At 52.5% G+C, this 10,629-nt stretch overlaps 1 protein-coding gene across 1 annotated transcript; it reads left to right on the top strand.

The window, feature by feature from the left end:
* Positions 1-97: 97 nt before the first annotated feature.
* TGME49_254200 (anticodon binding domain-containing protein) lies at positions 98-10,629 on the top strand. Its single transcript, XM_018781044.1, has 13 exons — positions 98-1,514; positions 2,192-2,835; positions 3,438-3,693; positions 3,935-3,977; positions 5,090-5,313; positions 5,967-6,121; positions 6,343-6,428; positions 7,019-7,179; positions 7,443-7,585; positions 8,310-8,397; positions 8,797-8,857; positions 9,430-9,508; positions 10,082-10,629. The coding sequence occupies exons 1-13, from the start codon at positions 645-647 to the stop codon at positions 10,311-10,313; spliced, it is 3,042 nt and encodes a 1,013-aa protein (XP_018638147.1). The 5' UTR covers positions 98-644; the 3' UTR covers positions 10,314-10,629.

The raw sequence follows: 10,629 nt of genomic DNA, 5'->3' as shown, positions 1-10,629 counted from the left end.
GCGACTCGAATCCTGCCTCCGTCTAATCTATCTCTCTGTCTCCCTTGCTGCCGCTCTCTCGCTTCTCTCTCTTTCTTTGTCTCCTTTTCGGTCTGCCTCTCTCTCCTCTCCCATCTCTGCTTGTCTCTGTTTTCTTCTCGCTGTCTCCTTCGTTGTCCCTCTATCTGCGGCCATGTCTCTTTCCTGAATCGATCTCGCGGTGCCTACCAGTTCCTCGGTTCCTTGCGGCTATGTGTGTGCTGTGTTTGCTAACAAACAGAGAGGACATTTTTGTGTGAGCCCCGTATCGGTTTTTCCTTGTCTTCATTCTTTCTGCTCGTCTCTCGTCCACTCTGCCTCCTTCCTCTTGTCTGCTTCTTCCCCTTGCGTCTTCTTTCTTCGCTTCCTCATGGTATTGCTCCTCTTGTTTTCACACCCCGCTGACTCCTTCCGGTCTCTCTGTCCTCTTCTCCGCTCTAATTGCCTTCTCATTTCTCTTCTCCTCGTCGATCATCTTCTCCTGAATCGTTTCCTCTAGCTTATCTCGATCTTCCCCTCTTGTATCTCCACTTGCTTCTGCTCGTGGGTTTCCTCTTTTCCTTTGCTTCGTCTCCGATCTCGTTTCCATTTGGCATATTTCTCTGCAATGGAGACCTTTCGGCACAATGGTGGGTGTGCGTCTTCTCTCCTCTTTCTTCTTCTGCGTTGTGTCTTCTCTCTTCCGTTTCATCCCTGCAGTCAGTCTGGCGTTTCCCCCTAGCGGCAGTGCCTTTCCTCTTCATCGAAGGCGGCTCGGAGCTCTCGCGTTCTCCTTGCTGAACGGCAAAGAGCTGTCGACTGTCGCTTCGCCACTCACGCCGTATGGTGCGTCAGGAGACAGCAAGACGTCACGCGCGAGTCTATTCCAGTTTACTCCTCGTCCGTACTCGTTCGCCTTTCCTTCCTCTCCGTCTGCTTCTTCTTCTCTCGCCGCGTCCTCTCTGCCTCCGCTTCGTCCGCCTTCCCTCGGCGCTGGAGGTGGACAGGCGAACGGCGCCTCTTTCGCGTCTTCTCTCTGCCGGAACAGCGTTCGCCTCTCCTTCTCGCCCACTGGCGGCCGGAGGGCAACGAACGTCTCCGGTGCACAGGCGACTGAAGGAGACAGACGGCTAGGGCGTCTCGGTGCCGCTCTGTCGCGGATGCCGACGAACGAACCGTCCATCGAGAGGAAAGAGGAAGCGACTCGAATTCGACAGCCGCCTCTCAACTGCTCTCGGGGACAATGCGCAGCGGCGCGAGACGCCGACCGAGACGCCGACCGAGACGCCGGCCGAGACGCCGAGGGTGTCACAGCTGGCGAGGTGATGGAAAGTTCTCTGAAAGGCAGAGAGAGGAAACCACAGCAACCAGGCGTCAGACAAACGGGTGTGCGGCCTCTCCTGCCAATCGACAAACGTTTCGGTGTTTTCCCCGGTCCTGCTGAGCCTGTTAAAAGACTTTGTCTCTCACTTCAAGATCTGAAGACGTTCTGCAAGGACCATGCCATCGTTGTGCCGGTACGCTCAGGCCTTCGGCCTTCGCATGGTAATCCCCGTTCTCTTGTTCTCGAACTCTGGAGTCTACCAAACGAACGTCTGCCTGTCTTAACTTTTCGTTAACCTGACACAAGACGAGGGTCGCCTCTGTCTCGTGAAGTTCGTTTCAATTCCTCATGTGTCTCCGTCTCCCCTCCGCACAAATTGCCAAGTCCTCGGTCGTCTTTTGCCTCTCTTTTCTCTTCTCTTCCCCTCCCTCTCCTCTCAGATTCTCTCAACAGGGTGGCGTTCCTCGTCGTTCCGTCACGTCGACTCTGGCGAGCTTCCGGTTACCGTGGAATCTGTTCTGCATGCACTGCGTCTCATTCTTCGTCTCCCCCTCTCACGTTTGACTCTTCTCAGGCTCTTGCCCTCCTGTCTGTGTTTTCCATACTCCCCGGCGCTCTCTGGATCTCGCTCAGCCTCTCTCCCTCTTTCATTGGTCTGCCTCTCCTCCCTTCTCTCTCCCTCTTTCATTGGTCTGCCTCTCCTTCCTTCTCTCTCTTCTGTCTTGTTATAATCCCCTTCACTCGCTGTCGTCTTCCCTCTCCAGTCACGCTTTTCCTCTCGCCCATAATGTGCTCTTTTCAGTTTTTTTCTTTTTTTGTGGCGTTCTCTTCAGTTTCTGCGTTTCCTTCTTTCGCCTTCTGCGCTCTCAGGCCGCTGAGCTGTATGGGGGCCTGAAGGGCACAGTCGACTTTGGAGCTGTCGGCCACCGGCTGCTTCAAAATCTCCGGCGGGCATTGAATTCCTTTTTCCTTCGCGATGCATGCGAACCATTGTCGACTTCTCTGCACCGCGATCTGGCTTCTTTGTCGCCTGAGGCACCGGGAGACGCTTTGACAAAGGACCTCAGAAGTCTCCCCCTGCTTCTCTCTCCATCCCCGCCCCGCCACTCGCAGTCCGTCTCCCTCCCTGAGTTTCGCTGGCGCGGACCATCCTGGAGCGAGAAGGAGCCTACGGAGCCTCTTCATCCGATCCAGCAGAAGCGGGCGGCTGAACAAAGCAGAGAAAGCAGAGACGAGGCAGAGGAGCGTTCATCCGCGAGCAACGCGGCGTGGATGCGGGAGACACAGACTGACAGGAAGCGCTCCCAAGCCGGGGAAAGCGACGTCTGCGAAGAGGCGAGAGAACGCGGAGAAGGGAGGAGAGCAGAAGGCGCGTTTATACCACCACCTTGGGGACCGATCTTCGCTGTGGAAACAGCATGTCTCGGGCCTGCAGCTGTCTGGGCAGGTAGCGGTCACACCCGTCATTTCGTGGACTCCGTTGTTCGCTGTAGAGACACCGGGCAGGTGTTCAGGTACGCGACTACCATGGTGCCTCGGAACCGATGGAGAGACATCAGGTGCTACTACGCGTTAGGAAAACCGAAAGGCGAAGACGTTCTGCTCGGAGACTTCTTTCTCTCTTTGTCTCCCTCTCTGCTCCTTCTCTTGTTCCTTGAGCTTCACGCTCGCGCGCCTTCTGCCATTCGATATTTCTCTTCCCCCCGCCTTTTTCTGCTCTCCCGCATGCACAACGTGATCCACGTATACGCGTCTCTCTGCTGTGACACCAACGTACATATATTTACATTTAGACTAACATACATATATATACATATTATATATCTGTAGATTTATACATATGTTGGTTCAGGCATCTAGAGGCGTCTACGCAGGATAGAGGCCACCGCGGTTTTCACACTGTTTTCGTCTGTATTCTGATTTTGATATGTCAAGACAGAACTGTATCTGAAGCTGGGAATATCTCTTTGCTAACGCCTCTGCGCCTTGGGCACGATCAAACGCGTGAGGTTAGCGTTGTCTGTCGTTTGCGCGGATTGTCCGCAGGGTAGTTTCTCAGAACTTATGTCTCTCTGTGCGCCTCGCGGTGCGGCCGCTTGGAATTTGACTTCTTTAGGACCGACTCGCTGGTGTTTCGTGAGAAGGAAATCAGCAGTCGACGTGGATCCAGATTTGAGGTCAGACCACTCTCAGCTACGGCACTCAGGCCGAGCGAGGAGGCTCGAGAAGCCCAGAGGAGCTGCGCCGACGGGAACCGAGAACACTGTCAGATAGATGGAAAGAAGATACGCGAGCGAGATGAACAAGGAACAGAAGAACAAGGGCGTTTTCGTCACAAGGAATCCTTTTCGTCCTGGCGGCTTTTGACGGAGGTATGTCGCTAGGCAGTGTCCGTTCTGCTGGGTAGTGGCTTTCTGTCTTCTTTGCCCAGGCCGGCACTGCTAAGCATTGCTCTTTCGTTTGTCTACAATCCTTGCCCACTATTGTTTTTCTTTGCGTGTGTTGGCTGCGCTGTGCCTCGACGCAAGGAAAATAAAATCACTGTCCTGCGAGTCGCTTATGGTGTACCTTTGTATGCGCCGGAACTTTCTCTCCCGCTTCCGTTCCCGTCAGGCACCTCTCGAGCGGTTTCCGGAGCTTCCTTCGCCTGTGACAGGTCGGCCCAGGGAACTGCAAGTTGCAGTTTCCTTTCAGATTCTATCTCTCTCTCGTCTGCGAGTTCTTCATCACGCTGTTTCCCTCTCGCTCGCGCCTGTCTCGACCTGCGGCATGCCGGTCTCCAGCTGCCTCCTCGCTGGATGGAGGAAGGCCTCTTCAGAGCAACCTAGAGGATGTCGGGGCGACAGGGCAGGCGACGAGTGGCTTGTGTCTGGCGAGTGCGTGCAGAGCCTTGCGGATCTTGTTATGAAATAGAGACACACACGATCTTTTCTAGCGGTCAAGACGAATGAGCAAAAGACAACTCCGGTTGTATAGTTGTATAGGTGCAGGAAAGGCTAGCGTAGGAGCTGCAGCAATGGTCGAACGCATCTATCCCCGAAGTCCTACCTACGGGCGAACTTCGCAGTCCACCGGTCTGGACTGAAATGAATTCAACGCCCCATAAGCCATTCATTCACAGGAAACGATGTGTGAAGAGTCGGGCCAGGTGTCGCCATCGTGCTGGGGGTGAGAGGGGAAGCGATTTTTGCGGGACAGATGCGTAGCCAGGATTCGCCTTTCTAGGCTGCGCGTAACAGCGAGCGGAAGCGTAGACGAAGGCGTTACCAGGCAAAGATTGGTCGTTCACTCCGACGACTCCCATTGTAATCATCGGTGTTAGAGGGAATCCGTCGAAAGCCGGTAGCAGGATGTTTTCGTATCTTTCTAGGAACGCCAGTCACGCTGAGCAGGCGTGAAGACGAAACGATGCAGCCAAGGAGCAGAGTGCATTCGGTGAAAGACTAAAGTAGAGTGCGAACGCCTCAGTCACAAGCGTGCACTAGAGAGAGTAGTGCAGCCGTGTCTCTCGATGCCACCAGCGACGCAGAAGAGACAAACAACTGCCCTTGTCTGGAAGCCTGGCAACGCAGGGGGTAGACGCTGAACACGGTGCGGAATGTAAAGCCTGCTAGACCGTAACAGGGGCATCATGCGCGAGTTTGAGGACGGCCTTTGTCTCCCAGAAGAGTCATTCAAGCCTTTGCCAGGGCGAGGCAAGAGGGCGTCGACCACGAAAAAGCCTCTCTACAGCTGTAGGATGTTCGGGGGAGTGTTTGTTTCTCACAGGTCGCATCGGGGCCCTGTCAACTCCGTACCTGCGGAACTTGATGCTGCAAACGCGCCTCTCGCGCTACACCTCGCTCAAGGACACAGAACCCAGTGGCGAGCGAAAAGGAGGAGAAGAAGCCCTCGGGTACGCACGAGGCCGTAGAGGAGATACGAAAGGCGATTTGCCGCTGGATGCAGACACGGAAGAGAGCGCGGGGATTTTCAGACCTGAAACTGCCCAGGTGAGCAACGGGAAGCGATATGAAAGAGTCTAAGGACCATGAGCCGAAGACGGCAAAGACGACACACAAGTCACAAGAGAACCATGCAGAGTGTTGAGTGCCCGTCTGCGTTCTCCTTGATTCCGTCTGCTTCTTCGTGATCATTTCCTTTGCTTTCTCTGCGCGATCATTCAACGCCTGTCGCACCAAGTTCTTCTGAGTCCTCACTGCGAGTTTCTGTCGACTGAATTGTTTTACCTTTCCGTGCACCTATGAACTGTGGCCCAGTGCGTCACACCACTGTCTCATGTTCCTCTGGTAGTATGCTCTCTCGGCTGTCACCTTCGGAGTGTGCAGCGTGGAGGCCGTTTCCGTTGTTTCCTCTGCTGTGAATTGAGCATCTACGTGCTCGACTGTCTTCTTTCAGGCGGCAGAGCGTCGCCACTTTTCTCAGTTGTTGATTTTCGAGACCCAGTCTTCCTGGATGTCTCCTCCAGTGTTCGTCCTCTCGCTGTCGATGTGTCGATATGTTTGTTCCTCATCAGTCCACCGTATTCTCAGGACCAGCGCTCTGCTTGTCGATCTCCGAGGATCGATTGATTTCCTTCCAGAGTCCGTTTCTTCCGTCGGACTCACATCGTGGCTTGTCGTCTGTCTGCTGCTCGTTTCGTCAGGAAATGCTCATTTCGTACCGGAGCCTTCTGCCGCCGTTCCTCGCACCTTCGCTGCCCTTTGGCATTGCACAGGAAGGGCGTTCGTGGCGCAACGAGTTGATTTCTACCTCTCGGTTTCTCTTTCGTCTGCGCGAGTTCCGGCAATTCGAGATCGAGTAAGATTCCCCTTCCGTTGTCGTCCCTACTCCTGGCTGCGATATGCGTCTGAAGGTCAAGCGGGGGTTCGAGTCTTCGCTCACATCTGCCTCTCGGCCCGCGCATGCTCTTGAGAACCGTGCCCCCTTCAAAATTTCCTCACCTGCCACTTCCTTCTTCAAATTGTCTTTCCTCGACTTTCTCAACCTGCGCGATACGCTTGCGCCTGTTCGCCTTTCAGATACTTCCTGGACGCTACAAAGGCAAACAGCTTCCATACGTTGAACGCCTGGATCTACGAGCTGGCGCGTTTCTTCACTGCCATCGGTGGGTTGTCGCTCTTGAGAGGAATAGTGAAAGCCACGTGGAGACAGCGCAAAAAGTGAAGGACGAGAAGACCCACCTCTCATTTTCCGCTGCTTCTTGAATTCCAGCTCTTGCCTATTGCTCTCGCATTCCGTTTGTCTGATCCGATGGTTTGGTTCTCGTCTCGGTCATGTTTCTCGTGGTGCATTTTCGCCCACCTTGCTGTGATCTCCTGTCCTCTCCCAACTCCGTCTCGTCTCTCGGCGTCGCTCTCTTTCCTTGTCCGAACGCTGCATTTATGAATCTTGTCTTGCCTCATATTTTCACGGAGGTGCGTCTTCGATTCTCTTCCTCGTGCTTGTTTTTGTTGCGTTCTTTGTTCGCTTCTTTCTAGATTTTCTCTCGACATTTGAGTCTCAGATAGCCATCCTAGTTCAATGGGGGTTGCCATAAATCCAGAAACAACAACGGCTTAGGATGCTGTGGCGTTTAGCATCGCGTGACAATAGAGCGCCAGCATGTTTACTTTTAAACCGTCGCCGATGTGTGGTAACGTTAGTGTCGTAAGATACTGAAGGCGAAAACTTTGTGCTCCGTTGATTTCACCCCAGGCCTGCCCACGGATCTCCTCAGTGTCGCAGAACAGGGCGAGAAGGATCGCTCTCACTACAGCTCGAGATGCGTTGACTTTTCTTTTCGTTTTCCCTTTGGAGACGCTGAGCTTTGTGGCATCTCCCTCCGAGGAGACAACGACTTGAGGGCTCATCAGCAGGTGAGCGACAGAGTCAAGAAACACAGGGTAACAAACTTTTTTTACGAATGCACCTTTGTGTCTTGCATACATGGATACGTTGCGTCTAGAGTACGTGGCAAGCTACAGAATTCCCTTCCATGGAAAGAATACTTTTTTCACAGTAGCTTTAGTTATATCTGTGAAACTATACATTTGTGTGTGGGCATGCATAAGTGCCTGTTGACTCTTGGGCGAGACCTATCTTGTCGCATTCACGTTGCGCCTTCCCTTGTTTGTGTCAGCACTCGGGGCAAAGCCTCGCGCTCCCACCGGCGAGCGGCAGCTCGTCGACTTCTTCCGATTGTGCATCTTCTGCGTCGCCTTCGTCTTCGGCTTCCTCCGGAATTCTCCCTCACGTTGTCGAGCCCTCTGTCGGATTAGAAAGGTGTGTGTCAGTGGGCGACGGAACACCAAGCGGAGAACCATTTGTGGCCGTTCCAGAGCAGAATATAGTCCACCAGTGCCACTGTTGTTTGACGTTTCTTTCTTCGTTCAACTGTCGTCGCGTTGTTTTTTCTCGCCGCCTGTGTGGTGTTCGAATCTAAGCGAGCTGACATCCAGGGCCACACCGATCTGAGCGTAGATACCATTGTGATTCCATGCGCATGTATCTAACTCGAAGAATGTACATATATATATATATATATATTGTATGCGTACGTTTGGTTCTGTCGAGCGGTGTATAGCGAGGCAGAACGATATAATACACATTACTGAGTAAAAATAGAGGGACTGTTTGTGACTGAAAATGCAGTGATAGGTAGGTCGTAGGATGCAGGTGACTTGGTGGATCCAGCGACGTGAATATGGATGGGCCGGTAGAGAAGCGAATAGTCTACAGCGTCGAAGGGTGTCGGCAGATCAACGATTTCATCGGCTCGTCCTTCTCTGTGGAGAGTGACAATTAGAGGTGTACAGATGAAGACAGTTACAGTGTTTGTCTGAATGACCTGCGTGAACTGATGAGATTGGAGATTTGTCAACCCTGGTCCGCATCGATAAATATCAATATCGAAACACCTGGTCATCGAAATACTTCGTAGATACGGCGCGTGATTTCTCTCTTCGGTGTACGTTTTCGACTGGTGTGGTGTTCTGTTTTTTCTCAGACTTCTCCTTGCGCTCCTAGCATCCTCCTTCGTTAGAGATACTGTCGACGGCAAAATGCGTACTTTCCTCAATCTTCATCCGGCATTGGTAATAGGCAGCCACTTGATGTGGTGGCGCAGATAGCACTAGATAGAAGAGTGGAAATGTAGAAAGCAATCAAGCAGTGCGGTAGCAATCAAAGCTCCTACTGTATCAGACACGGACACTGTTCCATCGATGTTTCCCCCTTATCTCTGCATCAGCTGAGGCCCTCTCCTCTTACGGCAGCGCCCTCTCTTGTCTCTCTTGGTCATCACTTTCTCGCCGTTTTGCTGCATTTCCCCCCACATGTCTCCTTCATGCTGTCCGCTGATGGAGGTCGTGGCTTCAGCCTCAGTGGTTCTCCAGTTTCCCCAAGTGTCGCTTTGTCTGTGCTTCTGCAAACGTTTTTGTCCAAGAGCTCATGTTGCGATCGTCTTGATATCTCTGGAGTGACGTCTTTCGTAGGCCCCCTTCCAAGCAGCAGTCTTTCCCGTCGTCACCAACGTGCATGAATTAACAGCACGAGGTACGGGGGGGGGGGGGCGATCATGCTTGAATTGGAGTTCATCTAACTATTTCTTCGCGAGTGCAGTCCATTCCATTATTTGGTGTGCTTGATCACATTCAGCGAAGTCAAAGGCAGTCGCCCCAGTTAAAGTTTGTCTCCTTTGAGCTACATGTCCAGTTGAAAAGTACGGAGCAGAGCGGCGGGATATAAAAGGACAAGCCTCACCAGCACGTTCCACATAGCCGCGCATATAGCGTGTTTTCCTCTTTATATCGTGGCCTTTGCTCGTCTCTGTCGTCTTCCTGGAATCTCGATTTCCACCGTATTCGCTCTTACATCGCTCCCCGTGACATCAGCTACTGTTCTCAGTTGCCTTTTGTGGCTGGTTGGGCCCATCTCGATTTCCACCGTATTCGCTCTTACATCGCTCCCCGTGACATCAGCTACTGTTCTCAGTTGCCTTTTGTGGCTGGTTGGGCCCAATAGCCAATCTTATTTTTCTCGACGTCTTCATCGCTCCGTTGCTTTTCTGGCTTGTGTACACATTGCCGCTGCCGCGTTTTCCTTCTTTGCCTCTATGTGATATCTAGCTCGTAGGCTCTGTGGCTGGTTACGCGAAAGGGGATTTAGCGTTTTGTGGGATTTCTCCTCCACCTCGATTGGAAGACGGTAAGGGCATGCTATTAGTGTAAAAGCCTAGTCATATTTGTCACTGTGTGAGTGAATGAAACAGAAATAAAGACAGACGGAGACCAGCAGCTTGGTAGTCCGAGCGGCAGCTCTTGCTAGCGAACACTTCGGTGACCTGTGGGGACATAAGATGGATTTTGTTGCTCTGTTTCAGCAGTGCATATGTTGGAGAAAGTGCATTCCCAAATGATCGTTCGCCATCCGTGAAAAGCTTGCTTCTTCTCCTTTATCGTGCGGACAAACGTACCTGAGGCCCTGGGATTCCACTGTGAAAGGACGCACGAGACTGAACCCGGAGTATACGAATTCATCTCACGCGATTGTACACTGATGGCTGCAGGTCACTCTCGACACGCTGACTTCAAGCATTGCACGGGTTGTACTGCCTTTATCTCAGACGTTTCCCGCAGCGAGTTTCTGGTTTCAATTCCCTGTGTTTCACTCCCTTTCCATTCTTCCATCTGATAAATTCCTTCTTTCCCCTTATTTATCCACTTTTCTCGTCGTATTGTGGTTTCTTCTGCTTTCCTCTATATTTTTCTGTCGTTCCAGATACCGCCGTGCAGACGGGCTAGGGATACCCTTTTGCTTCACACTTGACCGGACATCATTGAACGACGGCACCGTGACGGTGCGATGGCGAAACTCTGCTGAACAGCGAAGACTAAAGTTCGAAGAGGCAGAAAGCTTTCTGAAGGAGCGCACCGAATTTCGATTTCAAGACTTTTGTTGGAAGCCGTCAGAACCGCAACGGAAAGGCGCTCCCAACAATCCGATGAATTAATGATTGGAGGCAAATACAAGGAGCAAAGGCGTTCAGTGCATCCATGGAGCGGAAACGGGAGGAACAGGATCAGAAGGAATGCTTGAAGGGACGCTGAAGGGTGCCAGAACAGGCCTGAGGATGCTAGAGGCCGGGGCATGTGGCAGTGTGAGCAGACATATGACGAACGTGGAGACACGATCAATGTCGTTGCCTACGAATGCCGAACGATAACGAAACCTCAAGGGTTGTGGCGTTGGCATTCTGGTGGTGGAGGAACTGGGAAAAGGGAAAGGAACAGGAGCAAGAGGGAACAGGAGTAAGAAGAATGTACTCC

The sequence above is a fragment of the Toxoplasma gondii genome, chromosome III (genome assembly GCF_000006565.2).
Source record: "Toxoplasma gondii ME49 chromosome III, whole genome shotgun sequence".
Taxonomy (NCBI): domain Eukaryota; phylum Apicomplexa; class Conoidasida; order Eucoccidiorida; family Sarcocystidae; genus Toxoplasma; species Toxoplasma gondii.
This window is presented reverse-complemented; position numbering and strand designations above follow the sequence as displayed.

Excerpts from the sequence above, each read along its gene's own strand:
- TGME49_254200 (XM_018781044.1), top strand. The coding sequence starts at position 645 with ATGGTGGGTGTGCGTCTTCTCTCCTCTTTCTTCTTCTGCGTTGTGTCT. Across the intron at positions 1,515-2,191 it reads ACCATGCCATCGTTGTGCCG|GCCGCTGAGCTGTATGGGGG; the intron begins GTACGCTCAGGC and ends CTGCGCTCTCAG. Across the intron at positions 3,978-5,089 it reads GCTTCCTTCGCCTGTGACAG|GTCGCATCGGGGCCCTGTCA; the intron begins GTCGGCCCAGGG and ends TGTTTCTCACAG.